At 43.1% G+C, this 24,962-nt stretch overlaps 2 protein-coding genes across 14 annotated transcripts in view; one reads left to right on the top strand and one right to left on the bottom strand.

The window, feature by feature from the left end:
* Positions 1-6,718, top strand: part of OSBPL1A (oxysterol binding protein like 1A) — a 211,169-nt gene extending 204,451 nt beyond the window's left edge. For all 12 annotated transcript variants that reach the window (XM_060028802.1, XM_060028804.1, XM_069541326.1 and 9 more), the window contains 2 exons: positions 1,174-1,264; positions 5,496-6,718. In XM_060028802.1, the coding sequence (XP_059884785.1) occupies positions 1,174-1,264; positions 5,496-5,598 (194 nt within the window). In that variant the 3' untranslated portion in view covers positions 5,599-6,718. The remainder of the gene's footprint in view (positions 1-1,173; positions 1,265-5,495) is intronic.
* A 155-nt stretch (positions 6,719-6,873) lies between these two features.
* On the bottom strand, positions 6,874-24,865 carry CABYR (calcium binding tyrosine phosphorylation regulated). Of its 2 annotated transcripts, XM_060028814.1 has the most exons (7): positions 24,181-24,865; positions 23,997-24,094; positions 20,997-21,169; positions 20,853-20,906; positions 10,917-12,017; positions 8,116-8,702; positions 6,874-7,220 (listed from the first exon to the last, which is right to left on the bottom strand). In XM_060028814.1, exons 3-6 carry the CDS (start codon positions 21,142-21,144, stop codon positions 8,125-8,127), a joined length of 1,881 nt encoding a protein of 626 aa, XP_059884797.1. In that variant the 5' UTR covers positions 21,145-21,169; positions 23,997-24,094; positions 24,181-24,865; the 3' UTR covers positions 6,874-7,220; positions 8,116-8,124. The 2 variants fall into 2 exon arrangements, with proteins under 2 accessions (XP_059884797.1, XP_059884798.1); XM_060028815.1 differs by having other exon boundaries at positions 8,116-8,240; positions 23,997-24,865.
* Between the last annotated feature and the right edge of the window lie 97 nt (positions 24,866-24,962).

The following is a 24,962-nucleotide window of genomic DNA, read 5'->3' as shown; positions in this document are numbered from 1 at the left end:
GATTCAGAAACTTTGGTTTAAAATTTGGGAATCTGAGGTGGACCTCAGCCGCTCATATTTCATTGTCTCAGTGATACTCCCTAATTTAATGTAATACATACGGCCAGAGGCATATCTGACATATCAGAGGAGAATTTGGGACAATAATACCACATTTATCAACTTTTAACTACATTCTGACTAGTTATTTCACTACATATTTCAGAATTTAAATAGCACCTTGTGAGCCTCAAAGAAGTGCTTGGCCTTGGTTAATTCTGACATTTTATTTTGTGCTGTTAAATTTCTTCTTATTCAGTGGTTCTCAGAATGGGGGCAGTTTTTCCTCCAGGGGACGTGTGGCCGAGTCTAGAGACTTTGGCTGAAACATCTGGGGAACTGCTGCTGGCATCTAGTGGATGGGGGCCTGGGTGCTGCTAACGTCCTGCCGTGCCCAGGACAGCCCCCTACGAAGAATCATGGGGTGCAGCGTGTCAGCAGGGCTGAGGCTGAGAAACCTGCTCTAACTAAACACTGACCCTCCCTGTGAATTATCCGTGAGACAGTGCGACAGCGCTTTGGAAAACGGTTTGAATTTCTTACGAACGGAATCTGGAGGAGCTCTGTGAGGTCTCACTAAGAATTTAGAAAATTTTCACGTGTATTCAGTTTTTCCACCCAAGTTTTCACTGAAGCATTTTAACATGATTTTTTTTTGGCCTTAAGAGTAAGCCGGCACCTTGGGTAAATGCAGAGGTTGTCAAGGGCAAAAGCTGTAGGAGAGGACTGGGTGTTGAGTGCGAACCTGGGGATATGTTAAAATTTTGACAGGATAGGGCTTCCCTGGTGGCGCAGTGGTTGAGAGTCCGCCTGCCGATGCAGGGGACACAGGTTCGTGCCCCGGTCCGGGAAGATCCCACATGCCACGGAGCGGCTAGGCCCGTGAGCCATGGCCACTGAGCCTGCACGTCTGGAGCCTGTGCTCCGCAACGGGAGAGGCCACAACAGTGAGAGGCCTGCGTACCTCAAAAAAAAAAAAAAAAAAAAATTTTGACAGGATAAATTTTGTGGTGTTCATGTTCTGATAAGATGGAGATGTGCTGATACCTGACTCCGTAAAGTGATGGTACTGAGTGCTGTGCCGGGCAGTCTCTACGTGTAGAGTAACGGTTTTCACTGTTGTGCTGATTCTAGATCAAGCTAGTGAAGAAAAAAAGCGACTTGAGGAGAAACAAAGAGCGGCCCGCAAGAACAGGTCCAAGTTGGAGGAGGACTGGAAGACGAGGTGCGATGAGGAGCTTGGGGTGGGGGGGGCTGGCAGACGGGGGACTGCAGAGCCTGGCTCACTGTGCCCTGCGAGTTGTCAAGTATTTTCCACTGGCTAAGTTCAAGCTGAAAGGGCCGCATGTGTGCAAAGAGAAAGGACTGTTTGGAAGGTAAGGTTAAAATGTTCCTACACAATTACCACAGGTAAGTGTCAGTTACACAAACTATCTTTCCTTCTTATCCAGCAGAACACTGTCTCTTCTATTTTTAAGAGGGAAGGCAGAGTTACAGATTTTGGCATGAAATAGGTTCAGAGCCATTTGCTCATATATGAGTAAATTACAGGGCCATTAGCTTATTACATATATCATGTATCACGGATATTTAGACAATGCCTTTACTCTTCCAAACACAAGGGACTTGACATGTCCTGGAAATACGATTTGTTAAAGTGACATCTTGGATTCCATTCAGCAACAGAAACTGGGCAATAAAATTTGCGAGTTTTGAAAGTTTGTTCTTTTTAAGAATCAGGAGTTACTTAGTCACTTGTATTGAGTAATAGAATCTCTTGTAAATAGGAATAGAATAAAAACATTTTCTACATTTATATTATGTAATAGAAACTGTTGTCCCATTATTCAAAGTTATTAAATAAATTTCAGAGCCAATATGGGCATAATTTCACAAGCCGTTTAGTAGATATTTTTTGGTAGCCCTTTTGCGTCTTACACAGTTATTAGAACTAGAAATGACCTTAGATAGCATCTAGTCCAGTGGTTTTTGGACTTTTTTGTTAGCATCAAAATCTTTTTTGCCAACGAACACGTAAAGAATCTACAAATATAAAACACATGGCCACCAGGCTGCTCGGGTGGGAGCTGAGCGGTAGGGCTCGCCTTCTCCCTCCCACACACACACACAGGATCTGGGAAACCACTAGAAAGCCATTAGTCTGGAAGTCCCCTCGTTGTATGTGAAGAAACCAAATGCTGGTGTATTTCATTTAAGAGACTCGCTCAAGGACAAGTATGCCGCAGACCATGATTAGAAAGAACCACAAAAACCAAAAGCACAGTGCCTTCCTGCAATCCCTTCTGAAAAGATTTGATAGATTTTAATCATTGTTTCTAGTCTCTTCTGCGGAAAACCCACTTTGTACTGTATTTCTAATTTGTTTTGTTTTGTTGGCCACAGCGCACAGCTTGCGGGATTTTAGTTCCCCAACCAGGGAATTGAATCCCGGGCCCACGGCAGTGAGAGCCCCAAGTCCTAACCACTGGACCACCAGGGGATTCCCTATTTCTGATTATTAACTCCTTTATTTTTCTGGCCACATTTTCAAGTGTGCAAAGTAAGAGAAAAGTATTACTGTCAGGTAAAGTCCTACGTGCAGAAAGTAAGGAGCTTTAGACAGCTCTGTGTTAGCCTGAAAATAAAAACCAGAAGCTACGTTTGTGAGCTCCACTTTGGAGCCTTGCACGTGCTTGCTTCCACTGCTGTCTCTTAGCACCAGTAGTTCTTATATGAATATACAGACCTTAAAAATGACCCTACTGACCCTTTGTCCAAATGAATATGTGCTTGGAGTCTTTTTCCAGTAGTGTGAGAGGTGGCGTTCACTGACTGGGTCTACTCCTGGCTGATCACGTGCTTTTTGAACAGCGTGGTTCCGTTTGTGTCGGGGCGGGGATGGGGCAGTTTGTAAAGGAGCATGTTCTGCCAGGTAGAGCTGAAACCAGCCCTCAGAAATCAAACCCAGAACCTTATTGTGTAACCTGTCCCCAGTTCTTCCACACTAAAAGCTGGCTTTCCTGTTGACACCAGTTTCACTCATTTGAAAAGAGTTCCAGCTTTGGGATTTTTCAGGCTTTAAACTGTGGTTCCTGCATATGGAAGTGGCTGCTTGTGATCCTGCCCTGTTTTCCTAGAGGAGCCCAGAGACCTTAATAAGTGGGGTTATGTGGGGAGAAAGTGGGGGGACTGGCGATAGACACAGGATTTGAAGAGAAGGCGGGTGGTGAGGCCAAAAAAGTTTGATGACGTCATCTCTTCCCCCAATGCAAGCATCGTGCAGAATTAATATTTTATCTAATGTTATTTTACTGATACAGACCCATGGACTCTGTAGACTCAGAAACATTGACTAAAGGGTCACAAAGAACAAAGACATCTCCTCACCCCCCTCCCTCCTTTTCTTTTGCCTCTGCTTGCCTAAAATGTTTAATAAGACTTTGAAAAGACAGCATGGACTTTTTTGTATGTGGAGGGGGGTACACTGATGGCAGCAGAGTTTCCCAGACATGAGTGCCGGAAATTAAGAGACTAGATGTTGAGAGAAACTCTAATCCCTGGTATCAGACCTTCAGATCCGAGGTGCTCATCTTTCGTGCCATGTTGCAACTCTCTCCAAGGAGTGCTCCCCGAAGGGAGGCCTTGCAGACATGGCCTTTAGAGCACTTGGCTTGTGTGTGAACAAAAATACATTCTTTGCTATTGAATCTACTGTTCTGCACAGTCTCTTTGCACTTGACTTTCCAGTTGTCCACTTTGTATGGAAGAAATCCTGTGGCACAGGCCTGAGGCTTGGTTAATTTTTAGAATTTTTTTTGGTTACCTTGATTTTGATTTGCCTGATTTTCTGAAGTGCTTGATTTTACTAAGCCTGACTACAAAAGTGCTTTTACTACGTGGACTTTTGAGACCAAAAGGAGTAAAATTATATACTTCATATTAGACAAAAATTCTGTGACTTTGATCAAACAGTGGTTCCTTAAAGTATTTCCAGCTTGGTTACCAAAGTCTGAAACACACATATCTTGATCATTTAAAGTAGACTTCTAATTTTTCTAATTAGGGAAAAGTCCCCAAAGCAAAATAATATATGTAATATTCTAGAAAATCTGGCCTAGTGGGCATTTACTGTATCAGTCTTCAAGGAATTAGCCTCATCTGAAGCATTTTTTGTGTCTTAGGGTTTTTAGTGCTGCTGCAGTGATTAATAGGACCACTTGGGACTTACCAAACAAATCTAAGCTCACTCTAATTGTTAAATATTTTTAGAGGCAATTTATTTGGAAAGAATGACAAAGACATACGAAACTGTTTTCATAAATATTACTGAAAACTAAATCATATTAGAAAATGTTATACAAATTGAAATTTGAACAAATAATTTTTCATTTCCATTACCCAGAGGAAGCTGGGAATGTGGAAAATGGATGACTTGTTATTTATTTATTTATTTATTTTATGAATTTATTTACGGCTGTGTTGGGTGTTTGTTGCTGTGCGCAGGCTTTTCTCTAGTTTCGGCGCGCAGGGCCTACTCTTCGTTGCAGTGCGCGGGCTTCTCATTGTGGTGGCTTCTCTTGTTGCGGAGCACGGGCTCTAGGGCGTGCGGGCTTCAGTAGTTGTGGCGTGTGGGCTTCAGTAGTTGTGGCTCGTGGGCTCTAGAGCGCAGGCTCGGTAGTTGTGGCACACAGGCTTAGTTGCTCCGCGGCATGTAGGATCTTCCAGGACCAGGGCTAGAACCCGTGTCCCCTGCATTGGCAGGCGGATTCTTAACCGCTGCACGACCAGGGAAGCCCCATGACTTGTTTTTTAAAGGGCAACAAAATTAGGGCGGCTCTTTCTAGAATTTGAAAAATGTTAAAATCTAGATGCAGCCTATGAATGTCTGTTAGTATGGAGAAAATGAAGACCCAGGAAGATCTGGATCAGATTAATTTCAGTGGATTATGGGTAACAGTATATTTGACAAATCATGGTCTTTAACAACTTTGATATCAGTGACTAGTTTGGGCAAGTTATTTAACTTCTCTGACATTGAGCTCCTCCTTTGTAAAATGAAACTAAGAGTTTGGTGGTGAGGTGGCATTTACTCTGAATCAGGCACCTTCGTGTTACTGTAGGTAAGTGGTAAAAGTTAATTTCTGTATTCTAATGCCTTATTCCCCATTGCTTAATAGAATGCTTTTAAGGAATGGGCCTAGGTGAACAATTAGACAAGTACTGTTGCTGAATGCTGTGGAAAATCCTTAAACCTTTTGGGTGGTCTCATTACATATTTCGGAAAATTATTCTATATATGTGCTCTGTAAAAGCACTTTAAAGTCTCTTCGGAAATCCCTGACTCACAGGACAAAGTGAATCGCTGCAGTAGGGGAGTCTGCAAGCTAGTGAAGCAGCAGGGACCCTGTGATCGGGAAGAGTTTCCCCCATAACAGTTGTCTTTCCTCTTTAAACAGGTGGTTCCATCAAGGCCCTAATCCCTACAGCGGAGCCCAGGACTGGCTTTACTCGGGCAGCTACTGGGACAGAAACTACTTCAATTTGCCTGACATTTATTAAAACATAGACAAGTTGGGGCATTTGGCTAATCTACAGATAAGACTTAAACCTGTGTTTTAAAATTTTCTTTCTACTCATCTTTTGAAAAGAGAAAAAATCCTCTCATGATAACTTGCATTTCACCCAACAAAAGTAGGGCATAAGGTGGATACTGGTGATGAAAGTCTTTGGAAGAATGGGTAATTTTGCTATCCCGACACGCTTATTTGGAATACTGTTTTATCTAGAGGTATGGGAAACTGTTGGAGAATATGCTTTTTGATGGTTGCTGTTGCCGTATTCACTGAAGGTTTATACCTAAATGTAACTTTAGCTTTATGGAATTATATAGTAACCCAAATCAAGTTATTTTGAATATTTTTAGGCTGTCATGCTTGAATGTTTTAGATTTAACTTCGAAATGTTTAGAATTCTCCTATATGATGTTTATATGCTCAGATATAGAGGTTATGCCATCTTGTAAAGACTGCATTGAGAAGACGGCTTTTCTTCTTACTAATCCTCTCAATTGTACCCCTTCCCACCTCTAAAAAGAAAAACAATGCCTGAGTGTTCAGAAGAGAGATTCCCGATTTGAAAATTCTAAACTGGAAAAGGTATTTCGTTTGCTTATTTTAGTGCTCTGATTTTACTTTTACACTGTTCTAATGTCGTTAGAATTAAAATGTTTGAGTTGTACATGTTTGAATTGAAAATAGGTATAAAACCTAGCAATTCACAAAAATACCCCAGAAATATAGATTTTAGTCACCATCATTACATAATGAGAAACCTTTTTAAATGCTTCAACTCCCAGTGGCAAATGCCACCAGAGAAATTCAGTTGTACTCATGTATTATAAGTATCAGACTATATAAAAGGAGGTCTTGTGCATTTCAAGTTTGCAAGGCACCTGTGTACTTAAGATACGTATGGAGACCTACTTGTACAGTAGCTTTGCCCCTTTAATTGGGGTACATTAATCTTACGGTATTTATCTACCCAACCCCAGACTGAGATATTGCTCCAGGGGGCCTTAGGTAGCTGCCAGTAAGTTATTTTAATGGCTGTCTTGAAGTTAACAAGTGTTATAATGAAATAATCTACCTGATGCTAAATAAAGGCTTTAGAATGTTCAAAACAGTGTGGTCTCTTTTAAACTTTGAAATATTCTAATGCTGCACTTAATAGGATGCCAAATTGTCAGGTGTCCTTACACGAAAGTAAGTCCTTGTGCTGCCACGGTCCCCAGGGCCAGAGCTCACCCCCGGGCTCACGTGCTAAGTAGGCAGTTAGCACTCACTGTTCTCTGGGTAAATACAGTATTTATTAGAGCAAGGTGCCACTGTCTTCACTTGGTGTGAATGCCAAATACAGAATTATTAAGTGGAATACCTTGGTAGAAAATTGCTAGAGTGGAAAGTTTTTTTTTACAATGTATATGAGCATTGGAAAATGCTATTGTGTCATATCACAAGTCTGAAAATATTTAGGACCTGTTGTGTTTAGATGTTTGTACACCGCCTAAATTATAAAATAAGCAAGGCGACAAGGTTTTATGCTTGCATGAAGTTTATTGATATATTACGCTTGGTGGCAGACTCCACCGTGAAGGTCAGCTCAAACAGTGTCATCTTCGGCACCTGTTAGGAATAATGTAAATAGTGACTTGTTTAATCATAAAACTGAACATGTAAAATGAGTGGATGATCAGAAATGCAAGTTCTAGCCTGCTCTCCTGCTAAGCCCTTAATTATGTTATCTGTGCATGTGCACTAAAATATCCTAGCACCTCATGCCCAGAACGGCCATTTTGACAGTTCCACTAGAAGTCTAAAGGGTAGGAGTAGGTAAACGCTCATAGTCCTAAGATATTTGCAAAAGTCTTCTTAAGTATGGTAACTAACTGTGGTACTTGAACCTGCCTAAAACTGAAATCTAGCTTTTGTCCGTCAGACGTGTGGTAGTAAGTACTGGTTGAATAAAAATTTTTTAGTGATTTGTGAGTGATAAAAACTTATCTGTGGTTAACACCACTTGTCCCTTTAGCTCATGAATGTGTTTCCAACCTATCCATTCTGCTGTAAGTATTCACTGACTTACTGCACTGACCGGGTGCTCCGTATATAATCTCTCACCTTGTCCTCCCCTCCCCTTAAACCTGCCAACTAGATTATAAAATTCCCACATGAGACTGTCTTGTCTTTATGTTAATCCATCCCTTTGGCATCGTCTACAGGGCTAAACACAGCGCCAGGTGTTCAGAGGTAGCTGAGTTGGTTGCTTGGTTATGTGTTTTAGGCACCAGACCCTTGGTGTGCGTCACTGCGGCGCAGTGCGCCTGCCGTGCGCTGAGTAGTAAGTAGTAACGTGGTAGGGAGGTGGGGGCAATCACCACGTCGGATCCGAGCACACCCCCCCCGCTCACTGCGTGTCTCAATTCAGTGTCTTAAAATACCTCAGTCTCTAGGTCAACAGATCAACCTGCTTGAAAACTCAAGTGTGTTAAGGCCCCCATATCATGGGAAGAGAATTTACCTGCCAGTTTCAAGTTTCTGCTCTGCGAACATTGGCAGTTGTCACAGTTATTTCTCCAGCAATACCGTAACTTCCACAGGGAGTACCTTTGTCACCAAATCCTGAACGTTTTTTGGCTACATCTTCTACCGGGAAAGCAACAGAAAGAAAAACTGGACTTTGTGGTCTGGGGACATCTTGTCCACTTGTAGGAGGATTAGCATTCTGGGGATTGGGGGTGTGTTTCTGGAATTTCTGATCTGCAGGAACAGCAATGGGGACTTGCACTGCAGTGTATCTCTTCAAGGCATCTGACTGGGGAACAGGCTTCCAGTCCTGTGCTTCCTGAACATTTGAGCCCACTAAAATGAAAGGCGGGGCACTGGTCGTCTTGCTGTCCATCATCCCGGAAGTTGGAGAAGCAACTTTTGGTGGGTGCTGCAGAAACTGTGGCTCCTTAGAATTAGGTAAATAGAGGGTTGCTTGGGGGAAAGGCCCAGGTGCAGGTGGTGGTGACGGGCGACTTTGTTGACTCATGTCAGTTAGACAATAAAGGGTCCACATGTTAGAATATGGTGGTGGTTGTCCTGCTTCGCTTGCTGCTATTGCTATAAAAAAAAACATGTGCAGGTGTTAAAGATTTGGTCTCTGTATCAGGCGCTATGCACAGAAGTGTTTTTTTACATATAAACAAACAGCTGTAGTAATATGTGCCATAAAGCATGCTATAGAGAGTGCTAAATAAATTGTGTTTGGTAATGTGAAAGGAGAGATTCTCTACAGTCAGAAAACGAGAACAGTGTTGTGATAGCCAGCGGCACGGACACTAGGGTTGTGGCTGAGAAGCAATCTCATTCTAAGTTGCTGTTTCTAGGAACTTAACTTTAGACATGGCTTCTGCAGGGTCTTCAGAGGAAATGGAGAATCAACAATTCTGGCTCTACCAAAAAAATCAACTGAAGAGTGTGTTAAGCCATTGAAAAAAGCATTAAAAAAAGCACTGATGTGTCTGCATAGTGATTGATGGTTCTCTTTACGGAAGAAGTCAGCACTACGTGTCATCTTTTGATCACATGATCAAGGACCTCTGGCCCTTTGCAGGCGGCATCGTCTCCCATCAGCTTGTCACTACACACGAAACATCACCTAACCTAGGACTCGGAACCTGAGAGCACGGCTCCCTCTTCGGCAAGGCTTGAAATCATAGGTCCTGGGTGGCAGTAGAAGGCTGGTTGGTCGCACAGTGGATCTTTAAGTAAAAAGAGGTCTCGGAGGGCCATCCGTCTACTTACACCAAGGCATCTACCATGTCAAGTTAGACTTGCCTAATTGAAGACAGTGCCGTCTTGGAGAACGAGTCCCAGAAGCTGGGACGGAGGAGCAAAGGTTCCTGATGGAGGAGCTGCACTTGGCCCAGCTGTGCTGAGTCACCCTCTGAACACGGCCCGTATCCCTAGTGCAGCTTTGTTTTCTTCCCCAGAAAAGAAAATAACACTATGCACACAATTAAGCGTGTTTTCAATAGCTTCAGATGCTTTCAACTGATAGTTCTGGAAGCTAATTAAAAATATGCACGAGCCCAGTCTTCAGGTTTTTGTGAAATACCCTTAGTGCTTTGGAAATAGCGAAGCACTTGAGAACAGTAACTTGGGATGGAAGTGCTGCTTAGACCACAAGTGTAATGCCAGCCCCACAGACTACGTTCCAACACTGCCCTCTGCCTTTTCAGCTGCACAGAATCCCTGTCACACTGCCAGACAGAATTTGATCTCTAAACACCTGCTGTGGTAACACTTTTTTATCATTCTGGCTCTGGTAAGAGTCAAGGGTGAGAGAGTTTCTGCAAAAGGAATGGCGGGGTTGGCTCCTGCACGTCCCACCTCCCTAAACGGATAAGGGCCGCTGCACTTGCCTAGATGGAGTGGGAGGGTGAGCAGACCAAATGCCATAATTAGATCGAGATGGGCGGTCAAACCGTGTCTGTGTCACAGGAAAGCGGTAGTGATAGTTCAGCCAAGAAAGCAGCCTGATTTGGGCGCCTGTCGGGGAACCGATGGAAGGAAGCCGGCCAGCTTCGCCGCGTCCATCCTTTCTGCTGCTGCTACCTTCCCGCTCCCCTGGGTGACAGAACTTCAGCTTGACCTTTCCTCTCTCCATCCAGCTATGAAGCCGCTCCCTCAGCTGCGGGAAGCTCCCAGGCGGGACGTCAGGGCTTGACCAGCCCCCAGACCAGGTTGCAGAGTTCTCCCACCTCAGCGCAAAAGCAGTCAAACGCACCACCATTTCTTTCATGTTTTTAATGCCATCACCTGTGTAAATACTTTGTTGTCATCTGATTTTACTTTTACAGGTGAGGGATTTCAAACCAACACCCCTTAGTTACGGTTTTGCAGGAGTATCCAGATCACATGAACGTGTTTTGCAGCTGACAACAGGCTCTACCATTTTTCACCACACAGTATGTCCAAAACAACACGAAAATGCTAGATGACCGAACTTTGAGGCCAAGCAGTGGTGATGTTGCTTTAAAATCACTCATCTCGTAAGAGTAAAATCTCAGATACAACAAAGTCTTTAAATAGGTTTGGCATTTTAACTACTACTAAAAACAAAGCTTTTTGACCAGTCTGCAGGGAGCCTACCTCGATGGTCACCTGAAATATAGATGTCACTGGAAGCACCGTTTTTAATTTTGTAAGTAATTATCTTACCTGGCTCCGTCAAACCTTGTTTAGGTGCTACTTCTCATTCTGGTTCGATTTCTGGTTCATTAAGACCTGGAACAGGAGGTTGGGGGCCACTAGATGATCTTACGGACGCACCTGAGCGCACTACTTGTGCGGCTTCCCCTGAGAGCGCGGGTTTGACCTCCGTCTCCTGGGACGCACGGTTTTCCCATGAGTCCTCCTGCCCAGCACTGCCAGGGGCGAGCGCAAAGATGTCCACTTCAATGTGCACAGATATTTCAGAGCTCACTGTTGTGGCAGAGCCGTCTGCCTCCACATGTACTGAGGAGTCATATTTTGCACTCTCCAACTGCACAAAGTTTGCAGAACCCACAGATTTTTCAGACCCGTGTGAGGCTGTCTCGCCTACTACAAGTATGGGACTAAGGGGTGGTGACTGCTCATTTCCTTTAAGACAAGCAACATGATCAGAAAAGGGGATAACCGTTTGTTCCAGTATTTGCTCAACATTAGTAGCTCCTTCGATCACAGGCTCATCTTTATCGATAGATGCTATGTGCGTGGTGGATGTCACCTCAATAGCAGCCTGCAAAGGGACCTGAGGAGCTTGACTGTAAGCAGGAGGTTCTTGTTCATCCTGCAAGGGGAATGAGGAAGCCATTGGAGGTTCAGCCTTATGGTGTTTAGGTTTAGGACCCAAATCTACATGGACAGATGTCTCGCTCAGAACCTGCACTGCTGCCATCTCTCCAGAATGCACAGGAGTGGCCACCACATCATCTTCAGCAGCCTCTGAGCTCAGCATCTCCTCGGGAAAAACGGGCATACTTGTTGCCACGTCCACCATTAAAATTTCAGAGTGATCCGAATGAACCGGAGAAACATTACCTAACATCTGAACAGCAAACTGAGCTGGGTCAGCAGGGACATAGGCCAGCTCGGGTGAGACAGCTGCTGGCGACGGCGGTGAGGCTGGGGTGGCATTCTCAGGGGCGGTCGGTTTCGAAGGAGCACGAGCTGCTTCAGGGGCGCCCTCAGGCTCTGAGAGCAGCTCAGCATGAACCGACGGGAACTGCGTGGTTTTGTTGCTAAACTGCGGTGCAGTTATGTTGTCCTCCTCTGTGTCCGTAGATTTTTCCATCCGTTTAGGTTCTTGGGAAACTGTAGATGTTCTTTCTGGCTCTTTCACACATTCTGGTTTCTTCTCTTGTGCAATTCCTTCTGACCACTTCTCCCCTAAAAAAATGAGTTAGATGGGTTAATAAGTACTTATTCCCCAAAAAAGGAATTATGAAGAAAGCATAGGTTGAGCATTCAAACGTCAATATATACGCAAGTACAAAAGAGTTTTGCTTTAGTTTCCAACATCGGTAACTTCACTGTGGGCAACAAAACCTTCCTGTCCTTATCCACTCAAAAGACAACTCGGTTCAGTTCCTTAGAAATAAGTGACTCTAACACTCAGATACCACCTTCAGCTGGTCAGCGTCAGGGGAAAGATCATAACTGCCTAAAAGTAAGCTGAAAACGTCCATGGACAAAGCTCCTGATCCAGACTTCCACACAAAACTGGGGAAAGAAAAAAACACTTCATAGCTTAGTAATGAAACAAATGCTGTCATGTGATTAAAGGCATTCTTCAGTTTAAGAAAATTGGTATATAAAGTTCAACTTAATGAATTGGAAAACTAGGGGACTATAGAATACGTTTACATTGGGAAACGTCATGTTTTCTATTCTAAAAGTGGTAGCACCTGCTGGTAAGGTGTGATAATGCAGCCGAAGTACTGACCCAGAAGAGCAGCAGATAGACAGCTCTGGTTCCAGAAGTAGGGCTCAGTGGATCCTCAGGCAGGAGGAAAAAAACCATGGCTTAGAAGGTCAAGACAACTGATGACACACAGAAACCCCTAGAGCTAGAAAACTGCTGTAACATCATCTTCTGCACTCAGCGTTCTGCTTGTCACTCACACGTCTAACCTCATCAGACGTTTTCACATCTGCTTACTTTACTGAGGATTCTCTCTTTGGGGAAGCATTTACCTAATATCATGAAATCTGCAGGAAGAGGAGAATTTGCCTTACAAGAACATACTTGCTTCAAGTCAAAACTTTGGAAACGTGTCTTCATGGGTCCAGCTCTTTTCCAAAGAACAGTGTCCTCCAGGGTCTCCTCCTACATTAGCGGCTGATTTTCTGTAAACTCGGATCAGGTGTCTAATTCTGGACGTGGATACCACACAAACGCTCACATGCTAAGAAAAGTTTCATAAAGACAGAAAAGCCACATCTACTCTTACCTCCCTCTGCTTCTAGAACAATGACCTCATTTTCTAACCAGCCACCTCCTCAGGACTTCCCCACCCATTTCCAGTCAAAGCCCTTTACCCACTAATACACTTGACTGTTTGTGCTGTGTGTAAAATACTGTACACTAGGCATTGTTGAGGATGGAAAAATTATTAGGACAAGACCTCATAAAGCTTAGGGGAAATAAGATATACAGATATTACAGGTTAAAAGTGTAAGTACTTAACAAGGGTACCATTTAAGACCTATGGAAGCTCAGAGGAGGAAAAGATATCCTCTGGCTGGAGGAATAAGGGAAATTTTGTTTAAATAAGCCTGGCCTTACGCTTAAGATAAAGCTGCACAAACTGTCTGCCCATCACAATGAGGAAAAGCCAGATAAATGTCAAAATGATCACTATGCGCCCATCAGAGAGCAGAGTCACAAGGCAGTCAAGTAATCTGATTTCCAAAGAGTAACCAGCCCTTCCAAGGAGAGAAGGGCCACAGAACTCCCTCATCTGTGGCAGGGCCTGGAAACGTCACCACCATACCAGCTGGTAAGGTATCAGCCAAAATCTTAATGAACTGATGAAAGCCAAATGTGGGCTAAGATGTCTGGAATAGTCTGGGACTCCAGACGCAAGAAGTTCACACTCACAGGCACTTTTGTGGAAGATGGAAGCAGGGTAGAAGGCCAGAGGGGAATCCTATATCAACAGCAAACAGAGGGCTCCTTCCTACCCCTGGGGCAGAGGCAGGAAACACTAGCTCAAGACTGACCACAGATACGAGGCAGAGATTGCCGCGGACAACTGACAGGAACACTGAGAAAGCCCCATCCTCAATGCCTGGTGCAAAGACCACCTAGGTCAGAATCCCTGCCCCGAGAGCCCAGGACCAGCAACGAGGAACAGCAGCTGCCCCTGGAGGGAGGGGCAAGAGTGTGGGGAGAGATGCCCTCAGTGGGGCCGGCTGGCGGGGAAGGCCGAGGGCAAGGTCAGGCAGCCCACCGCTAAAGGCATTTGAGGCCCGTGGAACAGTGAAGGTAGGAGAGCCACCACGAAGCCCAAGCCCAACTTCTCACTAGACTCACCTAGACACCTACACAGCAGTTCAAGGCCTCTACAACACTCTTTTCCCCCACAAGGACCTAAATTCCCCAAGTAATGATTTATTTCCCCTGAGAGTTTTCAAGAACCCAACCAATTTAGGGACTAGATCACTGCAATCCCTAGATTGCCTGCATGGGACTCATGTGATACATCACTTACACGATAGGAATTCAGCTTCTATGGAAAGGGCCACTTGCCCTTTTCAAAGTATCTCACAGGCTTGTCGTACCTGGAATCATATCTAGGAGCTTAATCTTTAGGTTTAGTATTTTTGCCTCTAGAAGTCCCCTATTAAATAACCATTCTGGAAAGGTAAAGCATTATATAATTATGAATCATAACTCATCAGAGAATTTATGATATTGCTTCCTTCCCCACAACTTTTTCATAGTAAAAAGGTGTATGAGAAGATCTGGGTTCAGTCCTGACTGTGATTGAATAGATGCATGGCCAAGTCAACGGTTCTGAGCTTCAACCTCCTGGTGTGCAAACTGGGGATTTTAATTCTGACCTCACTGAGGTTTTGTAGAGATTAAATGGAGTCATTCACCTAAAAGTGTTCTATAAACTGTAAATCACATATAAATGGGGAAAGAATAAATCAACACCTAGTTTAAAAAGTTTTGAAATGTGATATCAAATTAAAAATTATAAGCCTCACATCTTTAAATCAGCTTTGATGAAAATTGGCAATTTCATAATCTGGATGATAAAATGCAGGATGTTTTTTCCCATTTATAATATATGTATTTGTATACATACATACATATATGTCATATATACTATTTTTAATAGATATATTTCATCACTGTAACATTAAATTGAGATCAAATACCTTAAGCTTTAACAGTGTTTTTGAAAATGTAAAGCACTAGATGAACCATTTGGTTTTGTTTAGAATACATGACAGAATGTTAGCAAACATACACAAACAAGTTATCACATACATAATTATATTGCGTTCCTGTTGATATCTGTTATTACAAAAGGTAAAGAGCTTTTCTCTAATGTTTTAAGGTCTGTTTAACAGTTCCAAAGATTGCTGACTTGTAACACTGAGATTATGTTTGTGTAGAAAACTATTAAAGTTGTAAACTAGGTTTGCTATAGGTTGATCTTACATGTCAACCTCATGAAGATGAACTCAGTATGACGTCAGCAATCTGGTTTCACTTGAACTACAAAAAACTGCATGAACTCTCAGAATTACATGCATCACTGAAGGCACTTCTTCCTCTAAAACATTTCTTTCTAAGTTTAATAAATGACTGATTAAAACTCACGGTAGAATCCTGATTTTCCATGAAACCAATCAGATAGATACATTCCAAGCATACAGTATTTCTTGGAATAGGCAGAACTCACGTGGAGACTTGGGGTGCTTGGGGCATGATCAGGGAAGAATAAGGAAAAAGGCATGTTCTGGCACTGAAGGGAAATCTGAAAGCTGTCCCAGACAAGAGGAGAATATGAAGCAGGACAGAATAGGAGATGGGAGAAGTGATTAATAGGAGAGGGGAGAGGAGAGGACTGCAGGAGGGGAACTCACAGGAGTGCTTGGACTCAAGAATTTGAAGTAAGTAAGGTACATATAGTTTTAAAAGTTTAAAAGAGAAAAAGATTCCAACTACTGTGTGTTGAACTGATTGGAATGATGAACACCAGTGACTATAAAGTAGGTGGTCTGTTTCTTTTCTCTCCTTCCTCTCTTCTCTTCCTTATATTCATTCTTTAGTCACCAATCCTTAATTCCTATTATGTGATAGACACTGGGGAATCTCCTAAATAGTACAGTCTGATTAAGGTTAGAGGCACATAAACAGATGACAATGTGATCAGTGCAGTGACTGAAATATGTATTGGATACAGTGGCTTTTAGGTAATTTTTGTTAAGCTTAAATGAGAAGGGGCAGGTGTGAAAGGGGCCCCGCACAACTGCCCCATCCAAGATGCCAAAGAGCCCCTGCAGAGTACAGGTGTAAACCAGCCCTGTGCATTCTGATTTCCCTTATCAGAAAATTTATCAGTCCCCTTGGCCAATGGGACAGAAGTGGAAGTCTGCTAGACTTCTTAGATTTTACTTTTTTAATGAAAGAAAAAAGTATCATTTATGCCACCACTTCCTCCTCCTTCCTGATTTATACATGGATATAATGCCTAGAGCAGTGGCATGAGGCTACAAACAAAATATGCTAAGAATGATAAAGCAGAGAACCTAGATAATTGATGCTTTATTATTATAATATCAGCAGCAGAATGAACAGCACTTCCAGATATCTTGTTTTTCACTGCTAATTGGTTTTCTGTTACTTGCAGCTGAGTACTTTCCTAATATGAGGCATAAGTTAGAAGTTGTAAAGCAGGGACTTCCCTGGTGGTGCAGTGGATAAGACTCCACCTGCCAGTGCAGGGGACACGGGTTCGATCCCTCATCAGGGAAGATCCCACATGCCGCGGAGCAGCTAAGCTCGTGTGCCACAACTACTGAGCCTGTGCTCTAGAGCCTGCAAGCCACAACCACTGAAGCCCGTGTGCCTAGAGCCCGTGCTCTGCAACAAGAGAAGCCACCGCAAGGAGAAGCCTGTGCACTGCAGCAAAGAATAGCCCCTGCTCGTTGCAACTAGAGAAAGCCCACGTACAGCAACGAAGAACCAACACAGCCAAAAATAAATAAAAAATTAAATCTTTAAAAAAAAAAGGGCTTCCCTGGTGGCGCAGTGGTTGAGAGTCCGCCTGCCAATGCAGGGGACACGGGTTCGTGCCCCAGTCCGGGAGGATCCCACATGCCGCCGAGCAGCTGGGCCCATGAGCCATGGCCACTGAGCCTGCACGTCCGGAGCCTGTGAAAGTGAAAATTCTTAACCTTGGTACAAATTACCACCCTGCCAAGGCAAACACAAGACTTGCAGAAATAAGAGGGTCCTTCTGACACAATACTCATCCCTGTTTAGGGAATCAGTATAGCCTTACTTGAAAAAAATGCCCAGGAAAGTACAGAGTACACCAGAGCCTCGTAAAATTTAGTATGGATAGTCCTGAAATCGATTTCTTGTTTTTTTAATGAGTGGATAGCTACAAGTATGTGTAATGAATTCTATAAGGCATAAAAATAGAATTTGGCATAAGAAACTGAAAACATATATTATGACTATCTAATATGAATATATAACTCAAGATAATATTTAATGATATGCATAACTGTTACGGCGCTACATAAGAATTGAAACTGGGCTCAGTGATGAGCAGCAGTTTGTGACTCTAATTACTACTCTATGGCCATGCCAAGAACGTCGAGGGTCAGTTAGAAAAGTTAACAGGTAACTCAGTTGGGGATCTAGGTGGGCTAGGCCTTCTTGATTCTTCAAAAGAGGTGGCTATTTCCTGCCTCTGTTGGAAGTCAAGACAGGAATAACACTAGAAACTAGACTCAGTTAGGCTTAGGAGGACGGAAGGTGATAGTGGTGTTGAGATCTCACTTACCACTCTCGTGGAGAAACCACTGCCCTCTTCGTGGAGTGGTGAAAAGATCAGAATTAGTACACTCCTTCCTGACAGGAGGAAGAAGTGAAAAGTGGGAGATAATGTGGGGAAAGAGCACTGAGATTTCACTCCGAGTTCAAAAATTAAAGGTTTTTCTAGAGGGCTCCTAGTGATCCCTACTAATGAGTCCTACTACTAGGAAGACCTTCATGCACTAGGAAGATCTAAGTTTAGATCCCAACTCTACCAATTAATATTTTAGACACTTACAAGTTATCTAATCACTCCCAAGCATCAGATTTCTCTTGAGTAAAGTTGTAGTGATGTTACCTACCTTATAAAGTTCTCTTAATTGACAAAATATATTGTAAGTGCCTAGGACAAGACAGTTACTCAAAAAATTCCATTCCACTTCTTCCTTCTTTTCCTAGATATACTAAGTGGTAGAACTTGAGACAACAGTTTTGCCTTAAAATATTGCCTGAGTTTCTAAAATCCCCTCAATGATTCATGTGGATTAGTGAAGAAGCTCTCCTGAGAAGACTGAGAAATAGAAAAGCTTTCACTGATTCATCCAGTAGTAAGACCTACTTAATCAAGTTGCAGAAAAATACAAGAGGAGGATCCAAGAAAGTGTTTTACATGAGCTGCTTCGGAAATGAGCACATGTGGGTGAAACGCCACAATGGAGGCCTGGATAGAGCCAGGCTCTGGAAAATGGGAGAAAAGATGAGAGATGACAGAGAAGTGAGAAAAGTTGCTCTCGTGTCTGGTTCTTTTCCTCATCCCTCCTTCATCACCTGCCTCTGCAAGAAAGTTTGAATGCAATGGGGAGATGGGTAAACACTAATGGTCCTATGATGAGGCCTACCAAAAATGGGGCTCCTTCTAGGAAAAATCCCAGAATGGAGGGTTTGAATAAAATAAATGATATGTGCAGGATATACTTATCTCCATACTTTCCATGCATACGGGCAGCTTCGTAGTAATGCTGCTAGGCAGCAAACTGAGCAGCTGGAAATAACTTTGGGGGATACATCTGATATCTGGGAGATGAGTGGGGACCAATGCATCAGGGATGGTAGTTTAGCTCTTGCTCCTATCACCAAGTTCTAATAACTGGTGCTGTCTTTTTTTTTTTTTTTTCCTGCTGTACAGCAAAGTGATTCAGTTATATATTATTTTTTATATTCTTTTCCATTATGGTTTAACACAGCTTATTGAATATAGTTCCCTGTGCTATTCAGTAGGACCTTGTTGTTTATCCATTCTATATGTACTAATGAAGAAGTCCATTAAGAAGCCATTTGGCATGACAATAAAAGGCAGACAAAATGAGCCCAATTGATACTAGACTGTAACACTGAATATATTTTCTGGTTATACCTTGTGTTACCTTCCCCAACTCTCTGGGGAAGAACAGGCAACATTCGTTTCTGCTCTACTGTCTAAAGAGCGATCTGTTTCTACAGCCATACTGGGAGTCTACACTGTGTCAATTTCTTTGATATCTACAGTTACTGGAGGAGAAAGGCAGCAGTATCTCCTACCCCTTACCTCCATCGAAAGCATGGCTGCTCCATTAGTTCAGTCTGTTAATTTTGAACCCTGAGATTCAAAGATGTTACCCTAGCTGGACCAAAATCCACAGCAGTTTAGTCCACTTGCTAAGCTGAATGGTGGGTATAGTCTTCAGTAAACAGATTAGCCACAAAGGCTACCACTTAGTTACCTACAACCATAAAGAGTCAGTGATAAAGAGTCACTGACTTTATCACCATTCTCAAACACAGCAAGCCTGCACAGCCAGTCGTCTCAAAGATAGCTCCTGGTATAAAGGACACAAGTACAAAGGCCATAATAACTTTGACCGCCTGGAAGACCAGGCTCATGGGAAGGGGGAGAGTGCTCAGTGTTCCAGCATTTGTCTGTATGTCCTGCTGGTGGTAAGCAAATCTCAGACCTCTTTCCTTTGGTAAGCTGACAATGCCATCAGGACCCTGCAGGGGAGCACCCAGACTAGACAATAAAATACTCCTAAACCACGGTGATTCACTCTCCTACCCCTTGAAATGCTGACTCTTGCTATTCTTAATCTTGTTTTCTGTTTTGGGAGTCTCTTTCACCGTAGATCCAAACCCTCATGATTTTTACATCTTCCTAGGTCTACCCTTAACTTCTCCCTGTCTTGGCTATGTTATCCATTAACATCAGTGGCAGAGAATAAAAGTGGCCAAAACTCACGGATCCTACCTTTACTTTTTCTATGGTCACTTCAAAATGTTGGTCAGCCAATGTAGCATTATTTAGTTATTTCTCACACTCACCTTAAGCCACCATTGTCTCCACAAAATTCTTCCAAAAGCTTTGCTTACTATTCTTTTAGATATGTGTGCCTGTCCTTGGGGTTTAACTAATATATCCTCTTTGCTTATATTGATCTTCCCAAATGTTCATAATGTAAACTTTACCTTTTTCCTTTCTCCCCCTCTGACTTCTTCACTGCTCCTCCATCAACTCAGTTTCATGCTGTTATGTTCACATAAGATAGACATTTACACATATACACGTAAAACAAGTTTTTCTAAGCAGACATACAGCCTTACATCACAGGGACAGGCCAGAGACCACCTTCTATGAAAAACTTATCTCTTCACTACATAAAGAGACTCTTGGAACAGAAAAGGTGGTTAGTGACACCTAATCGATGTCCTGTCCTCCAAGCTGGACTGCACTGAAACCATCATGGGGAGAAAAAAAAAGGGTGATCAACCTTTTCTACTAAAATAATCTTCCAAGAAGAGTGTTTCTACAATGTTCCTAAGTGATGTATCTCATTATAATTTGAGTATTACCACAAAATTCAATTCAAAGACAGGCATATTGGAAAGGGCTTGAGTCATAGTTGACACACACTCTTCTAGGTCTCACTGTACCAAATGGTTTGCAAAAGAAGAGTGTTTCCTATTTTAAAATTTAGAATCCTCCAAAATATCAGTTCTCAGATTTTTTAAAAAACTGATTCAATAATAAAAATAAAGCATCAGTGTGATTACTTAAACATCAGTGTAATTATTTAAACAGACAATATTTGTGAGCATCACTCTTAAGCTTAAATGTATGCTAGGAATGATGCAATAATTTATAACTAGATTTTTATTAAACTATTACTACTTACTGTACTTACCTTTTATCTGATGAAATAGTTTAACAAGATCTTTTACATCCAGAGAATTATTTCCTAAAGAAATAAAGGAAATCAGATACATAAAACTCCCAATTTAAAATGCTTTCTTTTTCAAAGCAACAAATATATAAAGCAATAACAAACCTTCTCTAAACACAATAAGTTCTTTGAAATAAACTGCTGCAAACTGGGTGATGTTTGGTGGATTGGTTTTGAGTATGGCTCTGCTAACTCCCTCAAGCAGAGTCTTGAGGCCATAAGGTACGACAAGTCTGGGCCTTGCAGAAATCATTCTGGCGGGATGTCTGTAATCTCAACTGTAATGAAGAAACACAAAGTCTTATAAATAGTATATAAGGTTTTTATTAAAAATTTACAAGTTAACTATAGCTTCTAAGAACAAATCTATCTCCTATGAAAATCACTAGCCTTAGTTCTAATCTCTAGGTATTTATTCTAGTAAAATGGGCTAATGTTAATAGTAGTTTTTAAAAAAAGAACTATACTGCCAGGAACTCCAGTATGATATTAAAAACAAAGAACAAAAACCAAACAAAACCTGTTTCTATAAAATTCAGTAAATATTTTGTGCAGTAAAATGTCAAGAAATATAAATCGAGCTCATTTATCTGTGTCCAAGAAACAGCCTTCCAAACCATATGGGAACTGGCTTTTCTATACATTCATCAAATAGAGTTACAAAGTAGAATTTCTACAAGAAAATGTATTTTTTCTCACTTTTCTAAGTATATCCCCGGACACACATCATCCTTAAGTATACATGTTTTAACTTTAATTTTGTTTTTAATATTCATCTGAGTAGTAACTTGTGGTATTATACCACCCACCACCATCCATACCTCTTTTCTCGTATCTTCCCTTAACCTCTGCCATAGTTTTCCTCTCTCCCTTCTTTTGGCTTTCTGGATTTTAAGTGGTACCAAGGGCATTGCACAGTCTTACCTGTAACTCTTAGCTGCAGAGATTGCCACCCTAAACTGTGTCAGTGTATGTGTGTCCTGTTTCATTCTAAAAAATTATTTAAGAGGGCTTATAAATATACACAAAGAAGAAAATTAAATATTTAAGGAACTCAGTTCAGTGGTTAAGGGGAAAAGTATGGTAGGAAAAATAGGATGAAGCCACAGGTACTGTCCCAAGACAAGCCCCCTGAATTACCAAGTAGCCATCACATAATAGGAAATGGTTGGTTAAATGATTCAGGTTTCCTGAGATAAAAAACCAAATCAGTTGCTTGGGAGAATCACAGCTCTTCTGGGCACTGAGACCCAGGAGAAATTTCTCCTATGGGTCCTCATAAAGAGAAGAATAGTGTGATATAATGAACCATGTCCTCAACAATATCTCAATATTGTTGGGGCCAAGGGGCACAGTTTAGTTACAGCAGTTACACAAAAGGCCAACCTCTAATAAAAAGCAACTAATAGCAAAATGCTCAATATTTTAAGAGCACATTTCATCTTCCTAAAGGTCAGGAAAAAATATCGCCAGAGCAAAACCTTTGAGAAGGGCACTGTATTCGATCGCCTAATGAAAACTTACTATCAGAGTATCATTCAACAGGAGATTTACTGAATTAAACCATCTTTAAAAAACCAGTAGTGCACCTGTAGCAGGGCCCCATGCTAAATGTCAAGGGACATAGGCGGTAATTATATGGATGATACATATTCACTTCATTTATATTTTATATATATATATGTGTATATGGACGTATATACGTGTATATATATGTCCATATATACATATATACACATGTATTTTTAAGTACATCCGTTGCACCCCAGTGCGAGTTGAGAGATGGGTCATGATTTGACAGTGGCTTACCGGTAGCCACGACGGAGCTAACAAAACACCCATTCTGTAGTCAGCAGTTGTTGCTACCGACCATGGGGAGAACGCCCACGCAGAGCTCCTCGATTTGCCGTACCCCTCCCCCTCCCCAGGCTTTGTGAATGGTGCGGAGCCGTTTAGGGCCCCGGCCCCAGGGATGCGGAGCATCCTACGACGCAGCTCCTTCCAAAGAGCTGTCCTCGACAAGATGAGACACGCTGGGACACCGATCCTCAACTACATCAACGGATAAAGTCACGAGTACAGACGTTGAGGGTTGTTTCAAATGACAGCTCACTAATTCTGCTCAAACTTCTCCTTGTGTATTTGACAAAAACACATTTGTCAAACACTAACAGATTTTACATTCCCCACACCCCGCACCAAACCCACTAACCTAGGGGTAACGCCTGAGCAGGAAAACGGTGCCTCTGGCTGAAGATGCGAGAATAGGGGCTTCGGGGCCACAGAAAACGTCAACAGCACCCACCACTCACTTCCTAAACACCTACGCTAGGGTCTGTGCTTGTTTTGCCGTTTGGCTGGCCTGGTGGAGGGGGCAGAAAGACCTGGGAGAGCGGGCGTCCAGATTCCACCCCGACTAGTTCAGCGGTGGTGGCGGCGGACCCGCCGACCCAGACCCCGTACCCCTGAGTCCGCCACACGCGCGTTGGCCGGCGGTTGCCTCACTGGCCGGTGTGTGCACCCGCCGGCCTCCCACTCCGGGGGCCGCCACCTTTCCCGACACGTGAACCGTCCACCAACCCCTCCACTGCGAGGGCCTAACTGCGGCAGGGCCGTGGGCTTTTTCTCCAGACTCGCCCCACCTTCTCCTTTCCGGCTGCGCTCTAAATAGCTTCCTCCTTGCCACCTTGCGGGTGGCTCCTGGAGAAACCCGCGCACCTGGCAGTGTCTTTTATACCTCTGGGGGACGTCACGCCTGCGTCACAAAGCCCCGCCCTCTCGCTGAAGGCTCCAGAGGGCCTCGGAAGGAGGCGGGGCCTCGGCGGCCCCAGCCAATGGGGAACCGAAAGGACAAAAGCCGGAACTCGGCAGACCACTGTGGTGGGCTTCGTCTTTTCCGGCAGAATACAAAGGGGCGTGGGAAACTAACGTTTCCAAACCGCCGGGAGTCAGTCCAGGCGACAGCCTCTCCGCTTTGAATCTCTCGGTCTAAAATAAGAGCTGGCTTGGAAAGAGAGAGAAATAGATTTACGGCAGTTCTATCTTACTGCCACCGCATAACACCACTCTTGCCCCCCCCCCCATAATCTGTTGCTCTCTAGTCACCTTTTTGAAGAATAATTTCTGCCACCACGTACACCACACTGGTACAATATCATGCAGCGCAGTACTTCTCTTGAGAAACTCGCCTGCCGAAAGAGAATCTGGCATTGATCCCGAGTCTTTCTGTCTCTCCGTAATTCTGGATGTTGCAATACCTCAGGCATGATGTGTCCTCCCCAAACCATACCATCAGGGGCAGGTTGCAAAGTCGACGAGGACTGTGTATAACTTCAGCTCCGTTTCACCAAAGTAAAGGAACGCTGACTCCTTTAAAATACTCTCTGCTTTTTTACCCATTCAGGTTCTTATTTGTGCTGGGCATTAAATACCACCACAGTCACGATGATCAGACTCCAAGCAGCTTTCATTGTCATCCATTTCCACATGTTTAAAAGGCAACAAGAATCACTGTAAATCAACCGTTAAATAACAACATCAGGGCATAGATCTGACAAAACATTTTTACGTTACAAAAAATTAAGACTTCCAGAGCACTTTGCAGCAATAGGCAATGTTGAAGCCCCAGCCTACATCTATGCTGCACACGGCATTTTGAGGATATTAATCCGTCCATTAATTATTACCGAGTGCCCATTATGTGGCAGACAAGCCCCCATTTCTCATGAAGGTTACGTTTTAAAAGAAGAAGGGCTTCCCTGGTGGTGCAGTGGTTGGGAGTCCGCCTGCCAATGTAGGGGACACGGGTTCGAGTTCTGGTCCAGGAAGATCCCACGTGCCGCAGAGCAGCTAAGCCCATGCGCCACAACTACTGAGCCTGTGCTCTAGAGCCCACGAGCCACAACTACTGAGCCCCCGTGCCTAGAGCCCGTGCTCTGCATCAAGAGAAGCCACCGCAATGAGAAGCCCACTCACCGCAACGAAGAGGAGCCCCCACTCACCGCAAGTAGAGAAAGCCCGCATGCAGCACCGAAGACCCAACTTAGCCAAAAATAAATAAATAAATTTATT

The sequence above is a fragment of the Delphinus delphis genome, chromosome 13 (genome assembly GCF_949987515.2).
Source record: "Delphinus delphis chromosome 13, mDelDel1.2, whole genome shotgun sequence".
In the NCBI taxonomy this organism is placed as follows: Eukaryota; Metazoa; Chordata; class Mammalia; order Artiodactyla; family Delphinidae; genus Delphinus; species Delphinus delphis.
This window is presented reverse-complemented; position numbering and strand designations above follow the sequence as displayed.